The sequence below is a fragment of the Globicephala melas genome, chromosome 1 (assembly GCF_963455315.2).
Source record: "Globicephala melas chromosome 1, mGloMel1.2, whole genome shotgun sequence".
Classification (NCBI taxonomy): Eukaryota; Metazoa; Chordata; class Mammalia; order Artiodactyla; family Delphinidae; genus Globicephala; species Globicephala melas.
In genome coordinates, this window is record NC_083314.1 from 38655460 (window position 1) to 38675271 (window position 19812).

Here is a 19812-nt window from a genome sequence, read left to right on the forward strand (position 1 = left end):
TCCTGAAGCTTTGTGATTTAAAACAACTACCGCCATTTATTATCTCTCACTGTTCTGCGAGGTTCTTTTCCTTTTAAATAGACTGTTTTTTCAAGAGCAGTTTTAGGTTCACAGCAATATTGAGCAGGAAATACAAAGAGCTTCTATGCACTCAGTGCCCCCTGGCAAGCACAGCCTCCCTGACTATAGCATCTTGCGCTAGAGTTGATACAGTTTGTTACAATTGACAAACCTGTATTGATTTATCATTATCATCCAAAGTCCACAGTTTATAGTAGGGTGCATTCTTGGTATCATCATAGTGTCATCCAGAGTAGTTTCACTGCCCTAAAAATCCTTTGTGCTCTGTTCATCCCTCCCTCCCCTTTAACCACTGGCAACCCCTTATCTTTTTACCATCTCCATAGTTTTACCTATTTCAGTTTTTAAAAAACTTTTTTTTTTTTTTGGCCGCCCTGCACAGCTTGTGGGATCCTAGTTCCCTGACCGAGGATCGAATCTGGGCCCCCTGCAGTGGAAGTGCAGAGTCCTAACCACTGGACCCCCAGGGAATTCCCAGTTTTATCTATTTCAAAGTATCCTATAGTTGGAATCATACAGTATGTAGCCTTTTCACGTGAGTTTCTTTCACTTAATATGCATTTAAGGTTCCTCCATGACTTTTCATGGCTTGGTGGCTTATTTCTTTTTAGTGATGAACAGTATTCCATTGTCTGAATGTACCACAGTTTATTCATTCACTTACTTAAAGGCATCTTGGTTGCCTCCAAGTTTTGGCAATTATGAATAAAGCTGCTATAAATATCCATGTGAAGGTTTTTGTACGGACATAAGTTCTCAGCTCTTTTGGGTAAATACCAAGGAGCAATGGCTGAATTGTATGTTAAGAGTATGTTTATTTTTATAAACAGCTTTCTTCCAAAGAGTTGCCAGTTTTCTTCCAAAGAGGCTGTATCATTTTGCCCTCCCGCCAGCAATGGGTTCCTGTTGCTCCACATCCTTGTCAGCGTTTGGTGTTGTCGGTGTTTTAGATTTTGGCCATTCTAATAGGTGTGTAGTGGTGTCTTGTTATTGTTTTAATTTGCATTTCCCTGATGTGTATTGTGGAGCATAGTTTCATATGTTTGCCATCTACATGCTTTGATGAGCTGTCAGGTGAGGACTTTTGCCCATTTTAAAATCAGATTGTTCATTTTCTCACTGTTGATTTTCAACAGTTTTTGGTATCTTTTAGATAATAACCCTTTATAAGATATGTTTTTGCAAATATTTTCTTCCAATCTGTGGCTAGTCTTCTCATTCCCTTTACAGTGTCTTTCATAGAGCAAAACTTTTAAATTTTAACACAGGCAGCTTATCAATTTTTTTCTTTCACGGATTATGCCTTTGGTGTTGTATCTAAAAAGTCATTGCCACGTCCAAGGTCATCTAGATTTTCTCTGATGTTATCTTCCAGGAGTTTTATAGTTTAGCATTTTACATTGAGATCTATGATGTCCATTTGTGAAGGGTGTAAAGTCTGTGTCTGGATTCATTTTTTTTTGCATGTGGATGTCCATTTGTTCCAGCACCTTTTGTTGAAGAGGCTGTCTTTGCTCCACTGTATTACCTTTGCTTGTTTGTCAGAGATTGGTTGTGTATATTGATGTGGGTCTGTTTCTGGGCTGTCTATTCTGTTGCATGGATCTCTTTGTCTGTTCTTTTACCCATACCACACTGTCTTGCATACCATACCTTTTTAGTAAGTCTTGAAGTTGGATAGTACTGGTTGTCTGACTTTGTTTTCCTCCTTCAATATTGTGTTGTCTGTTCTGGGTCTTTTGCCTCTCCATATAAACTCTAGAATCAGTTTGTTGATATATACAAAATAACTTGCTAGGATTTTGATTTGGGTTGCATTGAATATATAGCTCAAGTATGGAAGAACTGATATCTTGACAATATTGAGTCTTTCCATGAGCATGGAATATATCTCCATTTATTTAGTTCTTCTTTGATTTCTTTGATCAGAGTTTTGTTGTTTTCCTCATATATAACATGCATATTTTGTTAGATTTATACCTAAATATTTCATTTTGGGGGGTGCTGTTGTTTTTAATTTCAAATTCTACTTGTTCATTGCTGATATATATTTGTTTATTTATTTTTGGCTGTGTTGGGTCTTCATTGCTGCACGCAGGCTTTCTCTAGTTGCAGCAAGCGGGGGCTACTCTTCGTTGTGGTGTGCGGGCTTCTCATTGTGGCGGCTTTTCTTGTTGCAGAGCACAGGCTCTAGGCGCGCAGGCTTCAGTAGTTGTAGCACATGGGCTCAGTAGTTGTGGCTGGTGGGTTCTAGAGCACAGGCTCAGTAGTTGTGGCGCACGGGCTTAGTTGCTCCGTGGTATCTGGGATCTTCCTGGACCAGGGCTCGAACCCATGTCCCCTGCATTGGCAGGCGGATTCTTAACCACTGTGCCATCAGGGAAGCCCCATTGCTGATATATAGTAAAGCGACTGACCTTTATATATTAACCTTGTTTCCTGCAACCTTGCCATAATTGCTTATTGATTCCAGGAGTTTTTTTTGTCGATTCTTTGGTTTTTCTAGATAGACAATCATGTTATCTGCATACAAAGAAAGTTTTGTTTCCGCCTTCCCATTCTGTATACCTTATATTTCATTTTCTCCTCTTACTGCATTAGCTAGGATTTCCAGTACAGTGTTGAGAAGGAGTGATGAGGGGGAACATCCTTACCTTTTTCCTGATCTGAGCAGGAAAGCTTCTAGTTACTCACCATTAAGGATGATGTTAGCTGTAGGTTTTTGTGCGTGTTCTTTACTCAGTTGAGGAGGGTCCTCTCTATTTCTAGTTTACTGGGAGTTTTGAGTCATAAATGGGTGTCGGATTTTTTCGAATGCTTTTTGTGCATCTACTGATATGCTCATGTAATTTTTCTTTAGCCTGTTGTTTTGATGGATTACATTGATGGCGTTTCATGTTCTGTGAGACTTTGTTTTTAATCAATCTGGATTGGACTTAGCTGGGCAGTTCTTCTGCTTTGTGTGTTGTTGCTGGGCTGCAATTATCTGGTGGCTCAGCTAGGCTGAAACGTCCAAGATGGCTGACTCACATGACTGGTTATAAGCCAAGAGCTCCGCTGGAGGCTGTCAACTGGAATGCTGTGGCTCTCTGTATGTGGTTCTCCACATGGCTTTGAAGAAGGAGTATTGCATGTGTGTAAAACCAGAAGCTGCAGATCTCTTAAAGCCCAATCTGGGAAGTTGAGTAGGTCACTTCTGCCTCACTTATTGGTCAAAGCAAATCATAGGGCCAGTCCAGAGTCAAGGGGAGGAAGGACTATGGCTTTTTATGGCTGGAGCTGTGCACATAGACACGGAGACAAGGAATTGATGGTGGCCAACTTTGGAGTCTCTCTACCACAATGGGTGTTATACTTCTTTACCCAGATGGGGATACTGAGGTTGAAAAATATAACTTGTCTAAGGCCACACATCTAATAAATAATGGAACAGGTTTGTCCAACTCTAGACCCAATATTTTATTCTATTCTGCCACTCGTATTTATTGATAATTTAATTTCCTAAAGCAGCTTGCTTTATAGGAGAAGCCCTTTTATCCATTATACTGTAAAAGTTCAAACCTTAAAATTTTATCCCACTGGAACAAAATTTTTCCTTCTTATGTGGTGAAAGCTACTGGGATGGAGGTGGGAGGGGATCCTTCTGTGGAGAATACAGAACTTTTCTGCATCTCAGTTGATCCAGCGGCTGTCATCCTGTTTGATTTATTACTGACCACACCCTAGCCTGGAGCTTCTTTTATCCTTCAGGCTTTTTCTCTTAATACCATTGCCAAAGTGGCCGCTCCCAAGAAGTGTCTTATTTCTCTATTCCTTTTTCCATTCAGCTCATGGAAGCCAGATCCCCCTGCCTTGCCAAAGCGTGTTTAACGCAATGTTGAGTTTCTTTTGCTCCACGTCTTACTATCTCATTCAGGAAAAAGTGCCACTTAACCCAATTATGGAAGTAGATCCACTGGGAAAACTGTCTCTTCTGTGAACTTTTTTGGGTGTTTGTTTCTGGAGCAAATATAGGGCCTAGAACATACTAGAGGCTCAGAACTTATTCGTTAAGTGGAATGCCACGGGTGGGCACTTACACGGCTGCTTTCTCTGGGCACAGAGCAGGCATCTCATTCACTGCTCTCTTCCCCATCAGCAGTAGCAGGGTGGTCTGACCATTAGGGACAGCAGCAGACTGATTATAACAGCCCTAGTCACAAGGGATCTCTTGGTAAATCCACAGCAGGGACTGAACAGAACAGCCCTTCTTCCACTCAGCTCTTCTAAGAGTCTACATAGAGTGTGTCAAAGTCATATGGAAATGCTTGGGGGTGGGGTGGTGGTGGTAGTGGTGATCTTCTATGCTTGGTGACCTCTCCCCTGGTATTCCGCAGTATTGTGGCTAATCCAAACCTGCTCCATTAAGTTTGTGTCTTATGGTTTAGAACATGTAGAAATACTTTTATGTCTCTCTGATTGCACTTAATTTGAGGAAAGATGCAATGTGTCACGCAGTAACCTTGAAAGAATTAATGCCTCTGCGTAAAAGAGGGCTATGTATTTTTGTCATTCGTATCAGCTTAACGCAGTTCTTGGAATGAAAACAGTTGAATTCTCATCAGTGAAAACCATTGGTGATAGGAGGTCACCTGGAAAAGCATCTGGAAAGGGAAGTCATGGCCTACTGTTTCAGCTTACTATTGATTTATGTTCAAAATTTCTTTCTTCTTGTACCTATTTCGACATTTTGTAGCTTTCTAGCGATCTATGCATTTTATGGAGGTTTTCAACTTGATTAGTATATTGTGGTTTGTAATACTTACCTTAGAAAAAATTTGTTGTTTCTCTAGTTGGCTTTTCTCTCATTGTATACTTTGTTATTTACATCTTCTCCTTCACTCCCTCCGTCCTACTTTTTTTTCCTTTGATCAATTGTGCTAGAGATCTTATTAATCTTTTCAGCTTTGTTAGATATCTCAATTGTTTCTTTTTGTTCTCCAATTCATTGATTTCTGCCCTTATCTGATTATTCCCTTCCTTATTGTTTCTTTGGGTTTGCTCTGTTCCTTCATTCCAACTTCATGAGTTGAATGCTTAGCTCATTTATTTTGTGAGGAATCTATTTGTACTGTTTTATCATACCTGATTGTTTTTCTCAGAAGGATTTCCAGAAGAGGAAGTATAGAGTCAAACTACATGAATGTTTTTAAGGTTCTTGATAGATAAACCCAGACTGTTCTCCAGGAAGGCTGTGCCAATTAACACGTTTTCTATTGGAGAATGTCCATCTTACTGTAGTCTCAGTAAGTTTAGCCTTTATTCTTCAATCCACCTCATATGTATTTGGTATATTGATATATTTGGTATATTGGGCCACGGTTGGGTGTGCATGTGCCCGACAGCGGCTTGTATCAGACGAGGGTGTGTGTGTGTGTGTGTGTGTGTGTGTGTGTGTGTGTGTGTGTGTGTGTCCCTCCCCTTCCCTCTAATTACCCCTACCCACACTGGAATTGATTTCCCATCACACTGTTGAGGGTGAAAGGGTAGGTAGGTTAGAGGCTTTAAGTGAACGGTTTACCACCACAGCTGATTGGCGATTGAAATGCGAACCCTCTCACTCAGCAGGTGGAATGGGGCTTTGATGTATCCCATTGTTGGGTGGTGGTTGGTGGTGGAGGGCAGGGGAAGAATCAACAGCTGACGTAGTATTGAGGGCTCATCAGCAGAAACTGCTTCATTTCTCTGCTCTCAGGCAGTTTTGTGGAGCGCTGAATTTGGGGAAGTGGAACCAGGGCACCTCGAAGAAAGGGCTGGCTCTGCCCACAGTCAGGCCTGTGTGGTGCAGAGAAAAGTGCTCAGGTAGAGAAGGCTTCTCTCCATTTGCAGCGTCCTCTTGCTTGAGGGAATGTGAATTATGATGAAATCTCGTTCTTGCCCAAAGGGTGAGGGTGTGGGGTCCTCACCTAAGCAGGATAATCAGAGAAGTTCTGAGGGTCGTCACCCTTCACGGAAAGATCTCCTGCTACAGTTTCTCAGCTTCCGTTCTACCAAATTCTACCAAATTTGGTAGAATTCAACCAAACTTTGGTAGAACTCTACCAAATTCTATAGCAATGCATTTCAGCTAATTCAAGACGATCTGAAGACAGAGATCACCAAAGTATCATGAAAGGATCTAAGTTGTAATTTAAATGTACGTCATACAGCATTTGTTTGTGTCAAGAAATCAGAGAAGGGTGATTGGTAGGAATTCTCCAAAAGCTGAGGGAGGGTTTTGGTGTAGAACCATACTGTCCATTGCTATAGCCGCACGTGGCTAATGAGCTCTTGAAATGTGGCCACTTCAAATTGAGATGTGCTGTAAGGATAATGTGTCCATGGAATTTTGAAGAATTAGTAAGAAAAAGGAATGTAAAATAACTCATTAATAATTGTTTAATATTGATTCCATGTTGAAATAATGTTTGGACATATTAGGGTAAATAAAATATTCTAAAATTAATTTCACTTTGAAAAATTATTTTTTTAAAGTGTGGCTACTAGAAACTTTAAAATTATAAATGTGTCTCAGATAGTATTTCCACTGGACAGCGCCAGACAGGATTTCATCTTAATTCTCATGTCTGCATACGATTCCTCTTTCCCACTAGAGGGAGATGTGTCCTAATTTGGGGGAGTCAGCTGCTTAGCTTGTAAACTTCACGGCTTTGGAATGTACCCTTTTAAAAAAGAAGCACTCATGTTTTTGCTTTGTTTCAATTCTGCATAATTCTGTTGTTTCTGGAGGTTGCACTTTGTAGGAAAGTGAAGCCAAAACAGAGGAGGCAGGAAAGCAGAGAGGTTCCCCCCTTGTTTTTGTTAGTGTTCAGAGAGACCTGTTACTTTGTTGGATTGTAATAGCTTGCTGCTTGTTTGTGGGCTGTTCCCTTGGAACTTGAGTCTGTGTACAGCACAGCGCACACACACAGACACGCACACACACACACACACACACACACACACACACAACGTGGCCTGTGTGCAGCTGTAACAGAAAGGACCAGGGCAATCACACACAGCCACAGCACCTCCTGGACCTTAAGAAATTCAGTGTGAATGTGACCTGGAGTTGCGCCCTGTGGCACACTGGGCCCCAGGACTCGATGAGCCTCCCTTTTGTGCTTTTCCTGGGGGCAGTGTTGCCTGGGGTTTGAGGCTGGGGGTGCTGTTTGCATCTAGTGTGTGTAAATCTGCCCTTTGATCCTACTCTGAAACCAGCATCATTTCACGATTATGTTTTAGTGACGCACTGTCTCCTGGTTTTCCTTTGATCTTTCTGGGTAGCTCCTTTGTGGTCCTCTGTGTTTTTTGTATGTTTGTTGGTCCGATGAGCACTGGATTTTTCTTTTCTTGTCTATGTCTATGCAGTCTGTGCCCTTTTGGGTGATCTCAGTCATTCTGGAGGCTTCATTACTACCCTGGGGACTCCTAAGTCTTTACCTCCAACTGAGGCGCTGTTTTGAGCTCTGTCCATGCCCATCCAGCTGCCTATTGACATCAAATAAGACACCCCAGACTCAACCCCCACAGCACTCCTTACCTCCCATATCATGGCATTCTTCAGCACCATTGTAATTTCTTATTATTTGTTTGTCTCTCTCATCCAGTGTACAGTAAGTCCCAGGAGAGCAAAAGTCTTGCCAATCGTGTTCTGCGTTACTCCTACTATTTCACACCGCGCCTGGTTATTGTTCACCCTTAGGAAGTATTTGAATAAGATTTTAAAATATTTTTTGTTTTAAACCAATTGTACTGTTTACTTATAAGCACATATATTACCATTATACAATTCCATCAATAATCTTGTTAGCTTTATATCACAGGGCTATGATCACCATCATTTTGTGGCATGGTCTGTTTAAAAATTTTTTTCACCATCTGTACAAGCGGGGCATTTGCCCTCATCCCTCCTGTGCTTCCTTGTGCTGGAAGCTTTTGCGCTTAATCCCTCTCCTTTTGTGACCCTTATGACAAATTAAAGGGACATTTCCATCAGCCCCACCATGTATTTCCAGGAAATGAGGTCACAGAAATGAAGGAGTGTGACATGTTTCCATGCCTGTAGCTCAGTCCACGGGCAGCTTTTCCAGGACGTATTCCAGTTTCCTTTGGTACCTCTCCTGTTACACCAAGCCCAGTTTCATTTGGATTCGTGACTAATGCACACTGTTTTTCTTGTCAGAACATGAAGAGGAACTGGACCAAGAATTTGACCTGGACACTGACACTTTATTTGGAGGATTAAAGAAGGTACAGAGTGGATCAGTGATAAACCTTTTCCATTTTCAAACCCGGTTTCAGTGTTTTGCATCACTTTTGTATTTGGCATTGACCCAGCCATAGTACTCAGCAACGACTGGACATTAAGTACCTTTCCTGCTGTAAAAGGTGCGAGTGTGCCGTGTAGAGAAAGGCATTCCCCGTGCTTTGTCTTTATCTCATCCCATGTTCTCCTCTCAAAGTACTAGAGATGTGGATCAGTAACCTTATTGGTTCATGCAGATTTCACTTTTGTAAAGTTTAGGAAGTTCCTTCCTGACCTAGCCATAGCTATTGGAGTCAAATGTGGCTCCTGGACACTCCCTATACCAACTCATGGCAACTGTGGAACTGTTTCCTTCCTGCCTCTACTGCCCCTGGCCGTCCACACCCTGCAGAGCATGCTGGGAATCCCCCGCCCCTCTGCTCCCTGGTTCCGGGTGGCAGTGGGCCATTTATCCTCCACTGCAGCTCATCGTGCCTGCTTAGATCGCTGGCAGGGTGGCCGCTGTTGCTCTCCTAGTGGTGACGGTTAGCACTTCTGTTCTTCAGAGTATGTCATGGGTAGGTACCAGACCCTCCTCTTTTGATTGCAAGATGTTAGACTACTTTCTGTGTCCCACCAGAACCCCTTTCCTCTTGAGTCTGGAGTTTTTCTCATTCTTCCCCTTTCAGTTTTCCAGGACCCCACTTCAGTAATGACTTGGACCACATGACGTCCAGCTTCAGCTCATAGTTTGGGTTCAGGTCAACCCTAGTGAGGAGCTGTGTATTTGTTTTTCTAGGCATGTGGATATGTTTAAAAAAATGATATCACACCATTGCTTTGTACTATTTTTGCTCTAAGTGTGTAGTGTGCCAGGTATATTGTAAGTTTAATCAGCTTTTGTTGGTTGGCTTGGGACATAGAATGATGCTCGCACTCCAGGTTCGGAGCACCTGACTTACAAATGAACTTTGGAAGACAATTCGTTTCCAAACTGGGTACTGCCTGTATTGATATCTTCCTACTTTGAGAGTTACAGATCTTACTTAGAATTGAAGAAAACTGGCTTCCATTTCCATTTGATTTTCTAGGGTAACCTGTCCCTCTTCTTCCAGCTCTGGCTCTGTACAGAGCCACTGTATTAAATACATGGCTCATGTTTGTCTGGGGCTGGGAAGAATGTCCTGCCCTGCATGATGCTCTTCCCAGTTGTTCTGCCCACCAGACATTTCCGTGAAAAGTTGGATATAAATTTAATTTTCATACATCGAATCCATTTGTAACTGTTTCTGATTTAAATAAGTCCTTTTTAGGATTATTCGTAAGATGTGTAATGTGCCCACTTCAGAGATGAGGAAATTTGGGAAGCTTTATGTCACCGTGGAACTTGAGTTGTCACAGTGTTACAGAACTCAGGTTTAGCTGCTCATCGCTCAGGAATCCAATACTGAGAGATAAGTGTTGGGTAAAAGGAAAGGTAGCTTTATTGAGGTAGCTGTCAATCCTGGCGAGAAGGTGGACTCATGTCCCAAAGAACCAACTCCCCAAGTTTTGTTCAGAAATTACATAGGGAAAAGAGGAAGGGGCTATGTGTTGAGGAGAGAGTTGCAAGGTGCATCATCAGCTCATGGACATTCTTGGTTGGTGGTGAGGCAACCAGGAGTCAACATCATCAACCTTCTGGTGCTGATTGGTCTGGGGTCTACGTGCTTGTGGGCAGCATCTAGTTAACTTCTTCCACCTGGTGGGGGTTTCGGTATCTGCAAAACAGCTCAAAGGATATGGCTCAGAATATATCTATAGCCCCTGAGGAGAAACTAAAGGTCCTTGACTTTGTTTAATGGCTAAGCTATTATTGTTTTGCCTTGTTTGACTTTTTCCTTTGCTTTTGCATTTTCTCACTTCTCTGATTAAACTTACTCTTTGATTACAGTTTTTCTGCAGACGAGACAGGCGGAGGACAGTGGGCGGGGGGGGGGGGGTTTGTCCTGGGAAGGCCCCATTGGGTCCTGCTCTGGTTACAACAGCAGATAGCCCTTGTGAGTGTCTGGGATCTACTCTTTAGAAATATACTGCTATTGGATCTCTTACAACAGAAAAAAAATGGTGATTTAAAAAAAAATTTTAGAGTCATAATTCAGGCATTTCAGATAATACTGAATTGTTTGCCAGGGGCAAAAATAAGCAAACTCATTTTAGACTAAGAGACTTTTCGCTGAAGAGAAGCAACTGTGAGGCAGTATGAGAAGCTGAACGAGGATCAGGCCCTGACAGGTTTGGAGCTCCCATGGATTTCATTGTTGCAGGCTCAGCCCTGCTGGGTGTTGCTACTTCTAGACAAAGGGGCTTTGTCTTCGCTGACTTCCCAGCTCCCACCACCCCATCACGTTCAGCTGCTTGACTCCCTGCCAAAGCTTCAGAATCCTGGGGACATGACCTCTTCTGTGCATTCTCCATGACAGCCCCCTGGGGTGATGGGCACAGGCAGTGGATGTCGACGTTTAGGTCGACCCTGCCTTTGTGGAACAGTGCACAAGGCTCAGATAAAAGTTTCAAGGACTTTTTCTATTCTGAAAAATCTCTGTTCCTCTGTCCTGCTGATCATCCTTCCATCCATTCATCTGATGGTGTTGAGCACCTCTTGTCCTCATCTTTCTGTATCTCATTACCCTGCATAGGGGATGAGTAGTTTGGAGTCCTAGAATTTAGAGGGAAAATGGTGAGCCAGGGTGGATAGCCAACAGATGAAGGAAATTGATTCTGTGTCCTTGGTGAAGATCATAAAATAGACCCGGGGCCATATGTAGTGACAGGAGGTTCATGGATGTCTGCTGAAAGTCTTATTGCAGCTAAAACAGAAGCCTAATAGGTTCTGAGTATTTCCTTTGGAGGTTATGGGAGGTGGCAAGCAAACGCTATTCTGGTCTAAATTCTAATCAAAAGGTGACATTAGGCATGAGTAGAAATTGTGAACTTTAGAAGGAAGCTTTTATGTCCTCTGACCAGTCCATCCTTTAAATGTCGCTAAACCTCAGCACTGCTGACCTCCTTTGTTTGGGGGCCTGTTTTGTACATTGTAGGGTGTTTAGCAGCATCCCTGGACTCCACCTCGTAGATGCCAGTAGCACCAAGTCATGACAGTCACGAATGTCTCCAGGCGTCACCACATGCCCCCTAAGGACAAAACCGCCTCTCTTTGAGAACGGCTGGCCTGCAGTCGTATTTAAGGGCTTCGTCATGCTGACTTGGCCATTTCTTACCTTTGCTCATCCTGTTTCCTCCTCTGGATCGTGCTCCACTTCTTCCCTATCTGGTCCTCACTCACACTTCACATCTGAGCCCAGGTGTCTCCTATCACGGAAGCATTGCGTGGACCTTTAACTTGGGCTTTTTAATGCGCCTAGTTCCTGACACTCCTCTGCTTCTCTTTTTATCTCCTTCCACAAATACAGCTTTTAACGCATGTGTTTCTGCGCCCAAGTCCATGTGGAATGCTAGGGACATAGTAGTGAACCAGACAGACAAACTTCCTGTCCCAGTGTCTCCTAGTGGGGACAGACCAACAGTAAGTAAATGAATAAACGTTAACAGCCACAGATTGAGCTAAATGATCTGAAGGAGATGAACAGGGTGATGTGTAGTCATGCTTTGGATTGAATCTTGTACCCTATCATGATAAATATATTTGTACAGTGTTATCTTGTAGTATCCATCCTCCACCAGACTGTGAATCTCACAGGGGCAGGGCTGGGATTTAATGAGTCCTGTATCTTCAGTGCCTGGGACAGAGTAGGTGAGTATTTTGCTGAATTTAACTGCAGGAGACAGTAACACTGTGCCAGGTGGCAACATTGGCGTAAAATGCATCAGTCCTAAGTTCACCTTGATTGGCATGTACGTGAATGCCAAGTGGGACAGTGTTGACAGTCAGAGCAGGGAGAGACCACTGTGGGCACAAGCAATCCCACACTGCTTCTGGGGGCAGACCTTCAGCTGAGCTCCACAGAATGGGTGGGATTTGGCAAGGTCATCTGTAGAGAAGATGCTCTTCCAGAGGGGCTCAGTGTGGTTGGAAAGGAGACGAATGTATCAGGGTGGTGGTGACTCAAGGGGAAGCTTCCCTTAGGACAGTGAAAGGTTGCTGGGTCTGACCACAGTCCTCCGGTTGCCGATGATGGTAGGGAGGATTATAGCCCAAATCAGGAATACCTTTGGGTCTTATCATTCCTTTGGTGTAAAGCTGCTTGTTTCTGCCGAGAGACGCCAGTTGTGGTGGGGGAGATTGCGTAGGTGTAGCACTCAAGGAGTGTTCGGGTTAGATGTGCTGTGACGTTTGCATCCTGTTTCGCGATGTATCTTTTTCCAGGCTTGAAAGTGCCTCCCCGCGTGGGCTCCAGTGGCCTCTTGGAGCAGTCCTGCGCTGGGAACCTGTGTGTGGCCAGGGACAGGTCGAGCCCGATGCCTTTCCAGTTCTGGCCATCTGTCTCGGTGTTTGATGGTTCCCTTTTGTCTTGCCTAGTGTTCTTGCTAGATGTCCCAAGAACATGAAGGAAACTTTTTAGTGGCCATGTTCCTTGCTTGATATTTCTAGATAGTAGGTTCTGAATCAAACTGACATGACTGAAGCTCCATGTTGGGTTGTATTACCATGAATTTGTTTTCCTTTTATTTCTTTTTTTTTTTTGTGGTACGCGGGCCTCTCACTGTTGTGGCCTCTCCCGCTGCGGAGCACAGGCTCCGGATGCGCAGGCTCAGCGGCCGTGGCTCACGGGCCCAGCTGCTCCGCGGCATGTGGGATCCTCCCGGACCGGGGCACGAACCCGTGTCCCCTGCTTTGGCAGGCGGACTCTCAACCACTGCGCCACCAGGGAAGCCCCTATTTTTATTTATGATTCAAGATAGTTGTTATAATGGAAAGAGCACAGGTGTGGAGTTGGATGGACTTGAGTTCAAAATGCAGTTTGCTCCATTTTGGAAAATCAGTCACCTCATTTGAGCCTTAGTTTTATGTTTTGGAATATGGGAACGGGAGGTCTTATTGTGGAGAAAGAGATGATGATAAAACACCCAGCATGTATGTGGTTGGTACAGAATGGATCCTCAGTCCATGCTTCTGTGGTCATTATTTTGTCCTTCCATGGATGGTGACGTCCTTGCTTTAGAGCTAAGATTTGTTGATTCCCCCTGTCTGGCAAGGAGATAATGTTCTACAGAGAAACGTTTAAATCTAGAAGGGGATGGATTGCTACTGAAAGGAGCTCTCAAAAGCCTAATGCATTATGAAGAATTTTACACGTAATCAATTACTCATTTCTTTCCTGAGGACATCTCTTCCTGTGACAGTTCTGAAATTGGGGCCCACTTGTGAATGAGACGTTCTTTGAGAAGTAGAATCAGAGAGGAATTTTCAGCGCCTGCCAAGAAGGTTAGAAAGAGAAGATACGATCAGAGAAGGGAAGCTTGATCACTTACGTCTTTGAATGTTAAGAGAGAAGAGGTCGTTTCTAAAGTAAAGATAAAATTTTTAGCTACTCAGATTTTACCTATAAAGATTTTAATATTCAACTTATTTATAAATTCCTCTGTAGTTTGATACTTAAAAAAAAAACCCTCAGCAAGCTCTATGTTGAATCATTTAACAAATATTCATTGAGTGGCTGCTGTGTGAGAGGCTTCTAGGCTGGGGGCTGGGGGGCTGTGACCTTCCAGGCTCTGTCTTCACTGGGCCCTGAATTCGGGGGACACTGATGCTGAGACAGTGAGGTAAGTGATGCACCTATTCACGGGGCATGCAGAAACAGAAGGTGCCTGTAACCCAGACTCACAGAAATTAGAGCTGAGGCACTGGGGAAGGATGGGTGAAGGGAGCAGCGGGCCTAAGGACTGGATTTGAGAGAGTCCTTCAGTTTGGCTGGGAGGTTGAGTGAGAGCAAGGGATGATACAGGATAGACAGGGGCTGGATCATAAAGGCCATTGGGTGCTATAGGTGGAGCCTGGACTTTATTCAGAAGGCAAGGGACGGTTACTGAAGGGGTTGGGGCCATTGCCATTTCTTCTGAGGACTCTTTGAGGAGCCTTGGCATTTCTCTACCTTGCCCGCCTCCCCCGATCTCCCCCATTCAAGGTTTGTGCATCCCTGGACTTAACGTCCTGGAATGTATATCTCATAATGTTCCTCAAAACCCATGCATGGCTCCCCATTTCTCACAGTATGAAGTCCAGACTCGGTGGCTGACATTCAGCCCCGTTTGTCCACTGGCCCTACCTCGTTTTAGCAGCCTCATCTCCATGTAGTAACCACGTGCTACTAAATAACAGGATCGTCTGCCATTCCCCAAGGATGCCTTGAGGTTTCCTCCCCGTCATCCTCATGCAGACTGGGCACACTTCCCTGCGGCTCAAGCAACAGCCCACGTGAAACCTTTCCTGACGCCTCTCCCCCCGGCTCCTCCCCCTGTTGGCATTGATTCCTCCCTCCTATGAGCTCCATTCCCAGGACTCCTCCCCGAGCCTGTGTTATAGAGCAGTTACCTGTTTTAGATGTAAGAGGATCTTTCATCCCTGCCTCACTGGAGCAGGCATTCAGTAGTGGCGGTTGGGTTAAGGTGGACATGGCTGTCTGGTTGGGTACTTACTGTGAAGGATCATTGGCCCCCTGGCAATGTTTGCTTTGTTTCACATGTCTAGACTCTGGCAGGTTTAGAGAGTGTAGGCCTTACCTCATTTTCATTCAGCCGTAGCTCCTCCAAGATGATTGCGGTGTTCTGGTCGTGTCTGCCTTCCTCCATCTGATGGCAACAGGTGAACGTGTGGTTTGGCTGTTCGTGTGAATTTTCAGCCCGTCCTTATGAACAGAGGATTGGATGCAGCTTTGCCCCTTCACAGAGGGGCTGCTCAGCGGAGGGAGATTCTTGTGTCCTGTGCCGGCCTCTCCAGGCAGAGAGGGTGTGGGCTGAGGAGTCTCCAAATGGTCGGAGCAAGAAGCCCGCAGACTAGTAATGGAGGGAAGGTTCTTGAGCACACGTTGGGCTTGATTCCCTCTCGTTCACATGAAGAACTCCTGCTCTTAACCTGCCAGTACGCTGTCTCTTGTCTAGTCTCATCCCTGCTGGATGTCCTTCCTGATATGTAGGAGATTTGCAACTAGGCGGGGGGAAAAGTGAGGCAGTAGTGATTTCCTGGGGAGCACAGGAAAGGGAAGCTCTCTGCCTTATGTGAAAATAGGGTCTGTAATGCAGATGGACAAGCATCAAATTTGCTTATTAGCTCAATCACTAAGGCCCCTGCTTGGCCCTCCTCTCTCTTTTATATCTACTAACTCATGCAAAATATTGGTTTTTAAAAAAAAATTTATGATTCATTGATCGATTTTTGTCTGCGTTGGGTCTTCGTTGCTGCACGCGGGCTTTCTCTAGTTGCGGCGAGCGGGCGCTACTCTTTGTTGCGGTGCACGGGCTTCTCATTGCGGTGGCTTCTCTTGTTGCAGAGTACGGGCTGTAGTCGCGCAGGATTCAGTAGTTGTGGCACACGGGCTTAGTTGCTCCGCAGCATGTTGGACCTTCCTGGACCAAGGATCAAACCTGTGTCCCCTGCATTGGCAGGCGTATTCTTAACCACTGCGCCACCAGGGAAGTCCTGCCAAATATTGTTTATTTTGTTATAAAGTTTCTTGAAGGAGCCGGGAGAAGATAAGGTGAAGTTAGAACCAGGGGTTTAGCCCTGCAGGACTAAAAAATCAGGTGTGTGTATGTGTGCATGTACACGTATGGAGGGAGAGAAGGGAGAAAAAGAAACAGATTGAGAGAGAGAGAGGTTCCCCATGACTACTTAGTGAAACCTTGAGGTGATGATATAGGTTTGGAGCAGTGAGACATTTCTCAGCCCCAGGCCAGTCAGTTTACAAGTAATTCTTTGCTAATCAACTGCTTTTCTATAGGTGCTGTGGGTTAAGGGAAGTAAGAAGCATAGCTTCTCTCCTCAAGAAGTTAATACTCCATCTGAGAATGCCAGGCTGCCATGTGGCTTTAATAGGGATGATGCTCTAATTATTTAACTAAGGGCAGCAGCATCTGTCAAGCTGAAGAGATAGCAGGTGTACACAGCCAGGGCAACTGACCCTGTTTGTGTGTCCTTCCTGAAAACCGGCATTACACTGAACAGAGTGTTTCCAGTTTTATGAGTGTCCCTGGTTGGTATAGCCCAAAATTGCCAGGTGAGTTTCCAACCTTGGAATGACCAGGGAAGGCTCCCCAGAGGAGGTGGATCTGAGCTGAGCCTTGAACAGGAGGATAGTGTTTTGAACTGACCCGAGTCTGTCTGATTGTTGAACAAAAGTCAAATTCTTTGGTTTTACTCTTATTACTTCTGGTAGTTGGAGGTGGGTAGGAGTTAAATATCTTCCTTTCCTGTAACCTCACTACCAAGTGATACGTCGTAGGGAAAGAGTTCAGATCTGAATTCTGCCACATGTGCAAACACTTATTACTTATTTCTTCAGTGGCAGGTACAAAATCTGCCACTGAACCTGTTCTCTGTCTGTAGGTTCTCCAACAAGCACCCTGCAGGAAGGATTCATCTGAGGCTGAGGCAGTTCTACTCTGGGCTGGAGCAGACACCCTGCTAGTCTGACAGGGGGAATGGAACCTTATGAAGTAAAGGGACATAGAAGCACAGGGGGTGCTAGAAGGAGGACTGTTTTCTCTGAAGCTCTGGGTGCCTGCTCCAGGGATTCTGATGCCTCACCCTTATGAGGTTATTGGAGGCTGAGAAAATTTCTCACCCACTGCCCATGTTGAACACCACTTCCTTCATTTGTACATTACTTCTTTCTAACATCCTTAATGCCAATAAATTCTCAGGTGCAGCTTTCAATACCAATATTGAAATCAGTTGAATTGTAGCCATGTCTGGAACTGGATTTCTGACTGGGACCCTTGGAGGCTAACTCGTCCCTTCTGGAATGTGGACTCTGCATTTGGGCACTTTTATTGTCAAGAACAGTCCCTCAGGGTAGAGGAGGTTGTTTACACAACACATCCTATGTAAGTGCTCCAACAGATAGGATTCTGAGAGTAGAAGGAGCAGAGTTCAGCAGCGGCTTAGAGCTGAAATTTGGGGAGAGACATGGGGGAGGGTGGAGGAGGGGAAACCCTTCCTTTTCCCAGTACCTTCCCTAAAAGTGATGCCTGTCACCATTCTTTAAAAGGTTATTACCTTTTAAAATCATGACATGACAGTTGATAAGTCTCTGTTAAAAAGAAATTAGAAGCAGCTGCAGGATAAAAGTGAGATCATGGGCCCGTGGGAGATGTGAAGGGCGGTGTCTTTGTGTGGGGAACTGACTGAAGCCACTTGCAAGATCACAGTATCTGCTGAAAGGTTCACGTTGGTGAGGGTTAGTTAGTCCATTATAATTTTGCTCGTGGGTTGTATTAAGGCCGTTCTCCAGCTAAATTTGATCACACATATAGACGTTTATTAGGCAAGCAGTAGAAACCAGTTCACACCAGCCTGTTTGCTGTGCTGGGTGAAGTTTCAGGAGGCTCTTTGTCCTTTAGGAGCTGGTACCACTACCATGCATTTAAGGTTCCTCTCGTGGCTATGACATCATGCACTGGGGATTCTGGACGATCTGGCATCAGACCACCACATACTTTCCAACTTGGAACTGAATACAGGACCTTTGAGTGGGGCTTCAGGGCCATCACTTAGGATATATGTTTTCAACATTTTAGATTCTTCATTACATAGGGGAGGGAAGGGGAATGGTTCAGTTGTTTTAGCCAATGTTTCTGACGTGAGTGGCAACTGGCAAGTCAACACTTCATCAGTGGAAATTCATTTGACATAAATTTATGACATTTTACTAGAACAGCTCAGGCAGAAAACCAATAAAACTTTATAAGCTTCTTACTTATAATACTAAAACTGTGTAGGTTAATCAGAACAGTTCAGGTAGAAAACCAATAAAACCTTAGCCTATAAGCTTCTTATAATACTAAACCTTGTAGGTTAAGAGGAATAATGGCATGTTGAAAGCGGCAGGAAGATGGGTTGTTTCAGAAAGATCATGTCTTTTATTACAACATCAGACACTAGCCCTGCCAAAGCAAGGCCTCAAAAAGTTTGTGGAACATTCAGACTTAGTTCTCTTCACGGAAATCTTTAGTAAAAGGCGAAAGATTTATTCTATCTGAAGAGAAACCAGACTCTAACGCTGGTTTACTAAGCTCATTTCTCCAGTAACCGCGGATCCTACTTCACTGATGGGGGCTCTTTGTCCCCAAGGGCACTTCCTGCTTAAAGTTTGTACAAGGGATTTGGTAAGCAAACTTCTCATAGTTAGAAATGTTGAGTTGAAAGGAATATTCTTTTAAACTTGAAAGGATTGTACTCTATACAGGGTACTGTGGGTATGCAAATGAGAAGTCTGACTCATCAACTTTGAGATTCTGCAAATACCATAGTATTCCTAGCATGCCTCAGGAACCACCATTAGGGGGCGAAGCAGAGGTCTACGTGGCTGGGCTTTAAACCCCATCCTGGTTCAACCACGGAAACTGCAGTTTTTGTATGTGGTATATTGGGACTTTTGAGTGTGGTTCTATTCCTTTCCTTTCATTAACCACCAACACAGTTAAAATATAGAACCAGAAAGAACTTCCTTTCTGCCTCTTTCTAGTCACACACATCCTGCTCTCGCCATCCCGAACCCATGGAAGCCACAGTTTTGTCTTTCCATCTCATGATTCTGTCATTTGAGAATGTTATATAAATGGAGTCATACGGTATTATAACCTTTGGAGACTGGCTCCCTCCCCCGCCCCCAGCTTAATGCCCTTGAGATTCATACAAGTTGTGTGTATCAGTAATTTATTCCTTTTCTTTGCAGGGTATTAGTTAATGATATGGATGGACCACAGTTTGTTTAACCATTTGACCCGTGAAGGACATTTCGGTTGTTTCCAGTTTTTGGCTATTATAAATAAATCTGAGGTGAATATTTGTGTACAGGTTTTCATGTGAACTTCAGTTTTATTTTCTCAGGGATAAATACCCAGGTGTTTGATTGCTGGATTGTATGATAAGTACATGTTTGGTTTTATGAAAAACTGTATGAACTGTTTTCCAAAATGGCTCTACCATTTTACATTCCCACCAAAAAAAGGTATGAGATACTCAGTTTCTCTGCACACTTACTAGCATCTGACCTTATTAACATTTTAAATTTCAGCTATTCTGATAGGTGGGTAGTGATATCTCATCATGGTTTTCATTTGCGTTTCCCTAATAGTTAAAGACGTTGAACATATTTTCATGTGCTTATTTGTCATCTCTATATACTCTTTAGTGAAATTCTGTTCATATCTTTTGCCTGTTTTTACTTGGAGTGTTTGGTTTATTTTCACTGTTGAGTTCAGAGAGTTCTCTGTATAGTCTAGATACTAGTTCTTTGTCAGGTAGG

The 19812-nt window shown here is 43.9% G+C and overlaps 1 protein-coding gene and 1 non-coding gene across 16 annotated transcripts in view; one reads left to right on the forward strand and one right to left on the reverse strand.

Annotated features, from left to right (window-relative positions):
* Positions 1 to 19812, forward strand: part of HHAT (hedgehog acyltransferase) — a 360564-nt gene that overhangs the window by 15920 nt on the left and 324832 nt on the right. For 10 of the 15 annotated variants that reach the window (XR_009563044.1, XM_060294417.1, XM_060294411.1 and 7 more), the window contains exon 3: positions 8285 to 8352. The exons of the other annotated variants lie outside the window; for them this stretch is intronic. Coding sequence is in view for 9 of the 10 variants with exons in the window: in XM_060294417.1 (XP_060150400.1) it covers positions 8285 to 8352 (68 nt within the window). In the remaining variant the exon portion in view is untranslated. The remainder of the gene's footprint in view (positions 1 to 8284; positions 8353 to 19812) is intronic. 15 annotated transcript variants of the gene reach the window in all.
* LOC115861893 (U5 spliceosomal RNA) lies at positions 18445 to 18560 on the reverse strand. The gene has a single exon (XR_004042927.1). It is a non-coding gene; the product is annotated as a U5 spliceosomal RNA (small nuclear RNA).